The 11,912-nt window shown below is 33.0% G+C and overlaps 1 protein-coding gene across 1 annotated transcript; it reads right to left on the bottom strand.

Moving 5' to 3' along the window:
* Positions 1-2,391: 2,391 nt before the first annotated feature.
* Positions 2,392-3,333, bottom strand: LOC102018160 (olfactory receptor 6C70-like). The gene is given in 1 exon segment (XM_013520812.1): positions 2,392-3,333. A coding segment is annotated over 1 exon segment (939 nt). The 5' UTR covers positions 3,331-3,333.
* Positions 3,334-11,912: the final 8,579 nt, after the last annotated feature.

Below are 11,912 nucleotides of genomic sequence, written 5' to 3'. Positions count from 1 at the left end.
AAGGGAGTATTACTCAGCCATAAAGAAGGATAAATTTGAGATATTTATAGCTAAATGGATAGACCTTGAGATCATAATCTTAAGTGTAAATGAGAACCAAAATGCATAATAGATATTGTGAAACAGGAAGTAATTGTTCAAAGGAAAAGTGGTATTGGGGGCATGGAAGGGGACAAATGAGAAAAAAGGATAAAATAGAAACAAATTTTGTAAATAAGAAAGAAAGAGGGATTGAAGAGAGGGAGAAAAATTGGAGAAAAAAGAGGAATTAAGAAATATCATGTATGGGTAGAAATTTCTTATGCTGAAAAAGATCATTATGCATCTCTAAATTGTACCAATAAACTTAATTTAAAAAAGATGTTACAATGCTTTTTGATAAATTACTATCATTTTATGTATTAATTATTCAATATACTAAGGAAGATTAATGTTGAGATCTGGGCCAAGTACTAGACATTGTTTCTTTATGCAATTCAGTCCCATGGGCGAAATCTGATTTTGATCAAAACAGCAAAAATGAATTTTGGAAAGGTGTAAAGCAAAGCAAACTGATGTCGCAGCTCATTTGAGAAAGTAGTTAAAAGTCTACAGAGGAAGAATGTAGCATTTAAATTTCTTACGTTATAATTTTATCAGGAAAACAAATATGCATCTTCTAAGATGGTGTTTCTTTGTTGATCTACTATTTCTCTTCTAGTAGTAATAAATAGAAAATGTTCATGTTTTCTTTGAAAGCTTAAGTGCTGGCATCTTCTTCACATGTCTGGTTTGTAGGTCAGCTGAAGGGTTCAGGATCTTTCCACATGCAGCTTTCCATGTGGCCTCTTCTTAGAAGCACCGTGAGCTTTTTGGGTGGGTTGATGGTTGATGGTTGGGTTCCACAGGTGAGAGCCCCTGAACACAGGGGCTCCTGAGCATCTTCTCTGCAGTACTGTCCTGGTTGCAGCCACCACTCCCCTCTGCCTAAATTCAAAGGAAACAGACTCCACTTCTTGGAAGTAATGTCATTTTCTTGAAATGTAAAAAATTGTCTTCTTAACTTTACAAACATGTAATACTCCTTGTTTTCTCAAAATTTATTTTGAAAATTAGAGTTCATCAATAATTTATTAATAAATTTTATTTGATTCCTTTATATTTGCTATTCCCATTATGATTAAAACCCGTAGACCAGCATTTTGAATAATAGTGACTACAGAAATGCATTATATCTATAGTTGTACACAAGAACAAATACCACAAGGACATATGAAGATAATCTTGTGCTAATACATTAATTGTCACTGTGTTATAGATCACTTGGTATAATGTCCTAATCACATAACCATCACGATAATTATAGACTGCGGTGTTTATGAGCTTTAAGACTTGAAACTTTGGAGTTAAAAAAGAGTGAGAATTACATTCATCTATTCTGGACAAAATAAAATATAGTTTATCTTTAAAGTTATGTACATTTTCAAACACTGATATTCGGTGTAATTCATGGTGAGAAACTGGCATAGAACTAAAAACTGATGATTATGTGAAAGAGAATATAATTCATTATATATCCCTACTTCTGCAATACATTAATTGAAATATTTAAGAGATATGATACAGCTGGGCGTGGTGGCACACACTTGTAATCCCAGCACTCGGGAGGCTGAGGCAGGAGGATCATTGTGAGTTCAAAGCCAGCCTAGGCTACAAAGTGAGCTCAAGGCTAGTCTAAACTACATAGCGAGACAGTGTTTCAAAAAAAAAAGAGAGAGATTTGATGCTTAGTTGTACATTCATGAAAAAGTTTGCATATAGAATGAACTGTTCATTAAACCATATTTCATTCTTATGGCAATTTTTAAAATGCCCAACAGAAATCCTTATAATATTATCACACAAATATACATGATTTTTCCAAATCAGATTACGGTTTTTACTATGTTGACAATAAACACTGCAAAAATATAATTTTATTAAATAATTCTTCACATTACTTTTAAAGAACATTTACTTTTTGGACCATTTTAAGCACATTTAACAATGACAAAATTATAATCATCTAAGACTTTTAAGGACATGGCTTTAAAAAAATACATTTTTAAAAATTGCCTAACAAATCCAGCTCTGCAATAACTTCTACCCTATAATAAAACCAAAACTTCTTATTCATTTTATTATAACATGCCGTTAGAGAAAAACAATTTTGAATTTTAAATATTTAACAGAGTAAAGTTTCCACTCTGCAAAGCAAAAGGTGAAGTCAAAATTGGTAGAACAGAAAAAGTTTCTAATATTGGGAAAACTAAAGTGCACATTTAAATATGAGTTATCCATGCTTAAGCTAGAAGAGGCAAATCTGTTTTTGTTCAAAGTTCCTTTTATGCTTTCATGTTACCATTGCAATAATTACTTTTCTGAATCAGAAAATATCTTTCTAAATACTGCTTTGAAGGCTTGTTTAACTTGCTGATTCCTCAGGGTATAAATGAATGGATTCAACAAAGGAGCAACTGAAGTGTTGAGCACAGCTATTCCTTTGCTTAAAGAAACTCTTTCCTTTGCTGATGGCTTTATTTAGATAAATATGCAGTTACCATAAGTGAGAGAGACAACAGTCATGTGGGACGAACACGTGGAAAAAGCCTTGTTCTTTTGCTGAGCTGAAGGGAATTTTAGAACTGTCCTGATGATGTGAGTGTAAGACAGGATTACTAACAATAACGTGACAATGAGTGTGATCACAGCTAAGAAGAAAGCAAGGGATTCTAGCAAATGTGTGTCTGTGCAAGAAAGCTGTAGGACAGGAGAAACATCACAAATGAAATGATCAATGATATTTGAAGCACAGAAATCCAAGTTGAGACCCAGTATCAGCGGAGGGAAAATAACCAGGAATCCGGTTACCCACGAACTCAGGACAAGCTGATGGCAAACTTTGTTGCTCATGATGGAAGTATAGTGCAAAGGTTTGCAGATGGCGACATAGCGGTCATAGGACATAGCAGCCAAAAGAAAAAATTCTGTACTTCCCAAGAATATGTAAAAAAACAACTGAGATATGCAACCATTATAGGAAATTGTCTTTTCCCCGGTTGCAATGGTGATGAGGAATCTGGGAATGCAAGCGGTTGTGAATAAAACTTCAAGTAAGGAGAAATTACGGAGGAAGAAATACATTGGGGTCTTGAGATGGGAATCCAGCAGGGTGAGAGCAATGATGGTTAAGTTCCCTGCCACACTCAGTATGTAATTTAGAAGTAGAAATAAGAAAATTAAAATTTGTAACTGAGAATTATCTGTTAATCCCAGAAGGATAAACTCTATCTGTCTTGTGTGGTTCTTCATTTCTCTTTTGTCATTTCAGTGAAATTCTAGAAATAAAAATGCATAAATCAAACTATACAAGTTGGTGTATATCTAAGAAAAGATTCATATTCCCAGCATACCCATTTTAAGAGACAATTCTCCCAAAGTGTGAAAGTTATGACATAGAACTGTGCAACAGAAACTTCACTAATGTTTAGAAGTTCTGTGGAAGTGAACACGCTTTTGGAAATGGATTGCAAATCCTATACCAGCTGATTGCATTCAGCCTTCCAGTTCAAATTGCCAGTTGTTTGTAAGTAATTAAAATGCGTTCAATCGGTAAAAAAGTTAAATAATACTCTTGCATCAGGATTCAAAAAATTATCAGTTTAAAAATTAATTTTATCCAAAGATCATTATGCCCGTAGAATGAATTAAGACCTACAGTTATAGTCTCAACCTTTAAATTTCAAATTAAACTGTTAATTCCAAGAGCCCAGCTTTTACTTCTTGCAACTTCTCTATGAACTCCTGTTGAAGACATAAGTAAATACCTGAAAATGTGTAGATGTCACAAACATTAAGTACTAGATGAATCTAAGAAAATTGAAAGAGAATATGTCAAGCATATATAGCCCCATTTATGAAACAAAATAAAACATATGAATCTGCTTGAGGTCAATATTTCGCTAAATGTAGCAAAAATCAAAAGAAAAAAAATGGAAAGAGAACACACTGCACTTCCTCACTGTCTCAACCCAGTTACAGGTACTAAGAGTCTAAATCTGTTGATGAATTCCTGCCATCTTGTCTAGTGAAACTCTGCATTATCTCTAATGTTTTATCTAATAATTATTTTGTTATTCCCTTTAATGGTTTGAACAAACTTCCCTTCATACATCTGGTAATCTGAGCAACTTTGTTGAAGATAGCAATATGTAATATAACAACCACTGTTAATTCCTATCATTTTGTTTTGAAACCCTGTATCACTTTTAGTGTTTTTACTTTGTTTTGTTTATGTTTGTGATGTTGGTATGCTGCTGTTGTTCTTTTTTTCTTTCTTTTACTACTCTCTTCAAAATAAAAAAAAAATAGGAGTATGTATGTGGTACTTTTTCTTGGTTTGTTCAACTTTGATTTTAAAATTATACTACTGTTTCATTTTTGCTGATAATTCCCCCTGCTTTTGTCTTTACAAAGCAATCTCCACATACAGTAAAGTCAGAAGTCTTTGCTTTCAAAAATTTTTTTAAAATATTCTGTTTTCCATATCTAATACTGTGAGAGTAAAAAGAAAAAAGAAAAAAGGTGATTTCTTATCAAACTGTCTCACATTGCAACAATCACTCATACGCTTGAGTGAAACTCAGATTAGCACTCATATAATTTATTTCATTGTCCAAATTCTAGTGTGCAACCTACATTCTGAGAGTGCTTTGTTTTTGTTTGTTTTGTTTTTTCTTTTTGAGACAGGGTCTCACTCTTGAGTTCAGGCTGGCCCTGAGCTCACTTTGTAGCCCAGGCTGGTCTCGAACTCACAGTGATCCTCCTGCCTCAGCCTTCCAAGTGCTGTGATTACAGGCATGCGCCACCACACCCAGCCTTGATAGTGCTTTATGTTTGTAATCAGAGGTTTCTAGAGAACCAAAAGAGGAAAAAAGAGTGAATAATAAAGCAGAAGTATAGCAAGGGTGGGAGGCTGTTCAGATTTATGAAGTGGATTTAACACTAAAAACTAAAGTTTGAGCAGCCCTTTTATTTATTAAGGATGAATTTTTCAAAGTTTAAGTATCACAAGCCAAAGTAACAGAACATAAGTTCAAAGTTTAAAATTCAAGTCAGAGATCTTGCAGAACTTCTTATCACTTACTACTGGTTATCTGGTCTTGGGAGGATTAATTTCCTCGTTTTAACTTTTGATCTCTAGAAAACAGTTTTGATCTCAGTTCCAAAAATCAAATGAGATGTGCAAGCACCGCATTGTTTCTCTAGTGTAAAGCCTGAAAGAGTTCATTTAAACTAGGAGGTATGATAGACATTGTGAACTGATGGGAAAGCACTCAAAGGTAAAGGGCAACTGGGATATGGGAAAAGAGAAGGGAAAGAAGGAGAAAGTTTGTATGTATGTATATGCAGGATAGTTAACATGGCTGTTCTACTGTCTTGTATTTCCTTGCTGAAAGAAACTGTCAATGAGGGGATGGGGATTTAGCTCAGCGGCAAAGCGCCTGCCTGGCAAGCGCAAGGTCATGAGTTCAGTTCCCGGTACTGGAGAAAAACCAAACAAAAAAAAAAAAAAAAAAAAAAAAAAAAAAAAAAAGAAAAAAAGAAACTGTCAATGAGTCCTTGGTTGATCAGTTTTGTATGTCTCTATCTGTTTTCATGAGAAAGCACTTTGAAGATATCAGTATGTAATACAACAACCATTGTTAATTCCCTACCACTCTGTTTGTAACTCTGTACTGATTCTTTGCTATTTTGTAAAATGTTGTCTGTCTGTTAATATTTTTCACCTTTTATTTTTAAAATAATAAAAAAAAAATCAAATGAGGTGCACACAGAGGATATCAATGTCTAATGACTGCTTCATAGCCAGCAAAGAGACCGGTCTGTATCCACAGACAGTGACATCAGGTGTGTGTTTATCAAGTTACAGATACTACAGGTGTGCCAGGGGCCCCTGGTCACAGAAGTCTGCTGAGGCCAGTGTGGGCCTCTGGATAACAGAGATATGGTCCATTTTAATTATGAAATGAATTATGTAATTCTCTCTTTTTTTTTTTTTTTTTTGGTTTTGGTTTTGGTTTTTCTCCGGAACCGGGAACTGAACTCACGACCTTGCGCTTGCCAGGCAGGCGCTTTGCCGCTGAGCTAAATCCCCAGCCCCCAATTATGTAATTCTCTTAAAAATAATAATTTCATGGGAAAACATACCTTACTTTTGCCAAATTGCAGCGTTCAAAAGGACAGAATGTGCTTTAAATTCTCAGTTGCTAAAAGGGATGTGCTGGAGTTCAAGTTCCCTTTTAGGATGCAGTGAAGGACATCTGAAAGGAATACAGTAGGAAATCCTGTTTGTAGTATATTTGTTTAAAACAACAATGAATAAACTGATGTTATGATAATATAGATTTTATTTTTCAGTATCTCTGCCTGCATATTTTCAAAATTAAAAGATAAATTACCTTAATTATATCATCTAATTTTTTTATCCTCCAAATTCTAGTGTAAAATTGCAAATTAAATGATGTGTATGATATTAAAATACTGCAAGTATGCTTCCAATTCCTAGAGAATTCAGAATTATTCATAAGGATGCAAAGATGGATGAATCATTCAATTTGAAACTGTGGTTCTTATAATTTTAGATAATGCATTAATAACTTTATATTTTAAAGTCAAAGTTCTAGTATATTTCAGCTGAGTATGGTGGTGCATACCTATAGTCCCAGTACTGGGAAGGCTGAGGCAGAAGGATTGCCTAGGTTCCAGGCCAGGTTAGACTACACAAGAAGATCCTGTTTCAACAAAAAATAACTCCCCCTTCCAAGAAAAAAAATCTTAGTATATTTTAAAGCATGCATTACTTGGCAAACAAAATCAATAAAGTTCAAGCCTCTGATAATCCTGACAAAACATGAAAAGCATATTTGTGGTAAAAAGACAATATTAGAAATGAGAGAGTGGAGAAAGCAAAAAATGGTTTTAAATTAAAAAATTTAAAGCCAGGCATGTTGTTTGTTGCATGCCTGTAATCCCACACTACTCTAGGGGTTGATGTAAAAGAATTGCAAGTTGAGGTCTGCCTGGGTAATTTAGCTAGGCCATTTCAAAATGCAAAAATAAAAATGAACTTGGAATATAGTTCAATGGTAGAGTGTTATCTTGTAGCACATGTAAGGCCCTCGATTCAATTCTTGTTATGAAAGACAGAAAGAGAGAGAGAGAGAGAGAGAGAGAGAGGGAGGGAGGGAGGGAGGGAGGGAGAGATAGATATGGAAAGAGAGACAGAATTAAAATATAATGGTATATATCCACTGTCATTTTTATGAAAGGAGGGAGGGAGGGAGGGAGAGATAGATATGGAAAGAGAGACAGAATTAAAATATAATGGTATATATCCACTGTCATTTTTATGAAAGTGAAATTATATATTAAGACAGAGTAATTTTCTGAAGAAATCTCAACAAATTCTCAACTATTAATTAGCAAACTACAAAAATAGATACAAAAAACCTAAATGTTGTTAAAAGCCCATGTTCTAACTTCAATAAATCGAAAACATTCATAAAGCTAATTTAAAAAACCTATGCAATATCTTCTAAGAATAAATTTTTATTTTGTACCAGGAATTGAACTCTGGACCTTGTGTTTGCCAGGCAGGCACTGTGCCACTGAGCTACATCCATGGCAAGAATAGCTAATTTTCTTTTGATTAAAATACTTGCACTATACAGAGAAAAAGTAGCGATTACATGCTATATCCAAATAACTATGTCCAAAAAAACTAAGCCAAACATAACTTGAGAGACAAATATAAAATGTACAAAAATGAAAAAAATAGCATGTCACTTGAAGTATTATATTTTACTGCAAATAAAATGTTTAAGCTACAGTTAAATATGCAATATGAATAAATATGAACATAAAATATTAAGTTGAAAACCAACATATAATTGATTCTACATGTAAAATACTATACCATATATAATATGGTATGACTGATTGGCAGATAAGTACATAAAAACTGAGAGAAACAGTATAAGGGAGGTGTGTATGTGTGTGCATGTATGTCTGTGTGCCTGTATGTGAAAACATGTTATGGCTGTTAAACATTGTCTTTTCTCTCTAATGATTATTTCTATCATTAATGCCTAAATACTTCTAATCATTTCATATGTTTGTATGTTTTATAGTATTAAAATATAGTTCAAAATATTTTTGGCTCAATTTCATATGAGGAGCTGTAATTTTGTCATTTAGTACTATAAAATTATTTATTGCATAGTGAATAGTTTAGATTTAACTGAAATCAAAAAATGATGACTCAAATGTTTAATAATTATGTTCTTGCTATGTTAATTTATAGGTATTACATAGGACCAAAGGAATATCTTAGAGAATGTTAATTTATATCTTATCATCTCATATAGATTCCATAATTAAAACAATATCAAGCTTTCTATGTAAAGTCCAAGCTAGCATGCATTAATAATTGATTACTCTTTCACCAAAATTAAAATTCTAAAAGGATACTGACTATTCCCACCATTATAAAACACTATCCTGAAATATAAAAGTATAATTATACAAAAATTTACATGTTATGAAATTAAAATAAATACTTTATTGGTAGGTAAAACAGATTTACTTTCTGTTGATCTGATTGGGTCCTTAGAAAATACACAGTAATAAATGAAAATTATTTCCAAAGTAAGATGACTCAGTAATGAGAACAGATAAAGGAAATGTGTAAACAGAAAAACATTTTTAGAATAGTGTAAAATTTATCTTTCTCAAAAAACAATTACTTGAACTCCCTATTATGCAGTACAGGATAAATGTTATGGTGTTCTTTAGCTGTGAAAAATAAGACATTTAAAATATTTAAAAATAATAAGAGATTCTTTAAATGATTTTATCTATTTAGGTAGTAACACTTTGCAGTGAGGATATAGATAACATGTATGTTTACAAGAAATATTCCAGTGTATTTTAGGTACTGTGTTACTTTTCTCATTGTTGAGACAAAAATACCTGACACTCAATGTTAAAGGGGGAAAGGTTCATTAAGCTCAGTTTGTAGAGGTTTCAGTTCATAATCTGCTGGCTCCATGGTAGGGTGACTTAGCAGAGGGGCTTCACAGAGGAGAATCAGTGCATGGCAAGTGGATGACGGCAAAATCCCACAAGCAAGGGGCAAGACGAGCCTCTTTGTGCCCCTTATATTGTATCCAGGCTACGGGCATTAGGGCGTCGCCAAACCAGTGAACTGATTTAGTGATCACAAACCCTTAATTCCAGCATTGCACCATGAATTGATCACACATTTTACATCCAGCCACCTCTGAAAAAGCTCCACTTATGACTACATTAGGCTTTGGAGTAACATCTAAACACAAGCCATAACAGATATCATATTCCAAAAACGTTTGTATAAATTGAATATATCTTTTATAATGACCACATAGGGTGAATGTAGCTATAAAAATAGTGCTAAAAGTAAAATTCTCTTATAGTTAGATATTAAATTACAATAAACATATGGTTTTTAGTTTAAAAAAATCAAGTCATTCTTCATATTGTATAAAGGGAAACAATCAATCACAACATGTTTTTATTCAAATTTCCCATCTTTAAAATAAGTATTTAGGACCAGGGATGTAGCTCAGCAGCCCAACGTCTCCTTGGCAATCTCAAGGTCCTGAGTTCGATTCCCAGTGGCAAAAAAACCCAAAAAAAACAAAAAACAAAAAAAACCAAAAAAAAAACCAAAAAAGGATTTAAAAGTACATTCCTTGGGGCTGGGGATTTAGCTCAGCGGCAAAGCACCTGCCTGGCAAGTGCAAGGTCGTGAGTTCGGTTCCCGGTAGCGGAGAAAAACCAAAAAAAAAAAAAACAAAAAAACATTCCATCTCATTAATTAAAATTTATAAATCAATATTTTTCCAGTTTTTATATTCTTGTTTTTATTTTGTTGCTTAACATAGAATATTTCCCCTTCTGCATGGTTTAGATCATCGCCTCATATGTAAATTCAAGAACCCTGTGTTACTGCATTTATCAGTTTTATCCCTTTCGTAAGCAACTGTTCTCTGATTTAACTTTTCTGGGTATACCTTCAGGCTTTTGGTGGAAATGTCAGACCTCGGAGAACCATGTCAGAATTGAAGTCATTCTTTATCTCATCTAGATATGGTACTTTTCACTTTGTTAACTTGGCTGTGTTCAAATGTCTGCTTTTTCCGCAAAACACATTAAGCTTTTTTGTGCTTTAAATTTGGGTATCAGCATAGTTTGAAAATCAGGAAGTACACACGTGTTCTTCAAGGAGTACAAATTTGGCAATTAGTAATTAGCAATAATAATTGACATTGCTTGCATGTGTTAATCAGCACCAGTAGTTCCCAAAGTGCCGTTTTCTTTCTGTTTTTTTAAATGTACTTAAATGTGTGAAATCGATTGTGTAGGAAAAATGTTTTATCAACCTTGTTGTTTGATAGATTTTTAAATTGTTTGGATTTTCATTATCTGCACAGCAGTAGAATAATCGTCATTTCCTCCACTGTACTCCAGTGCCGTGTTCGGTTTGAACAATGAAAGCATTAGAGATACAGGCTTAAGTACACAATTAAAAATTCATCTTTTTGCATTCATGAATTCATAGTACAGAAAATGAGAAATCATTCATGTTTCACAAAAAGAAAATAAAATATCAGGTTTAAATCACTATTTTTTTGCATTTGGGCAATTTGCATTGTACGTATAATTATTTCTAAATTATTGAAAGAGAACTACCACCGTATTACTCACCATTACAAATATATGTTGGTGTCTGTTTTTCTCTCCAGCATACAGGAATAACCACAATTAAAGACAAATATATGCATTAGAAAACCATATTTAGTTTCACTGATAGGACTACTGACTTAAAATCATCTCTCAGGTTAGTTCCAAGTAGAGAGAAAAGATACAAAGGTTTTAGTAATTTAGCAATTTTTCTTCACTGTCAGATGTGTATGAATACATGGCAGCATATCTGCCTTGGACAATAAAGATTTTTATTAAAGTCTTCTTTTAAAGCCAGGTAAATATTAAGACAACATATATCCAACTACTCCATCTCACAAACCATCACAAAGATTATGATAACTGAGATGATTTAATAGAAGCTAGGAAGTACTAGTTTCCAATTACTTAAAAGGTGTAAGTGCTTCTCTATGGGAAGTCTTAGGGGACAACATCCCTAAGGAAACATAGGAAAGATTAAAGCACATCCAAAACAACCAAAAAAACCCCAACAGTTGAACTTTTGTCTTTTACTATTTAATAAACAGTAGGTTTATTGTTTCAAGCATGAAGATATAAAGTACTATTGCGTTTATCACATTAAAAATAATTATACCAAAACAACCATGAAGGCCTTGCAAACTAGCAAGTTATTTTGAATCATATGTAATACAAACGGTCAAAACATCAAGATAATTTCTTGTGGGGAATAATTCCCTTGGGAGATATATTTATATTTCAATTATAGAACTCTGTCACTAGAATAATAGCATTGGAGTACTTAATACAATAGTACTTTTACTTATTTTTAAAAAGACAAATGTGTTCTATGTTATTAAAAATACTTCATAATTTTGATTTTAAAATAAATGTTTGCGTATTTTCTTTAGTGATTTAAAGATTAATACCTAACTTTAATCTTTCTTATTGCTATTATTTATAAAACCTATCATAAGCTGAACATTTACTATGCATGAATCACTGTGTTAACTGTTATTATTCAATTTAATCACCATAATAGGAAATGGGGCAGAATTATGACCCTTTTTGCTGCTGCAAAAACAGAATTAGGGCTGGGTGTGGTGGTGCACTCCTGTAATCCCAGTCCT

Source organism: Chinchilla lanigera, unplaced genomic scaffold (genome assembly GCF_000276665.1).
Source record: "Chinchilla lanigera isolate Chin_1 unplaced genomic scaffold, ChiLan1.0 scaffold00057, whole genome shotgun sequence".
In the NCBI taxonomy this organism is placed as follows: Eukaryota; Metazoa; Chordata; class Mammalia; order Rodentia; family Chinchillidae; genus Chinchilla; species Chinchilla lanigera.
The sequence above is the reverse complement of the archived record's forward strand: the minus strand, read 5'-3'. Positions and strand labels throughout refer to the sequence as shown.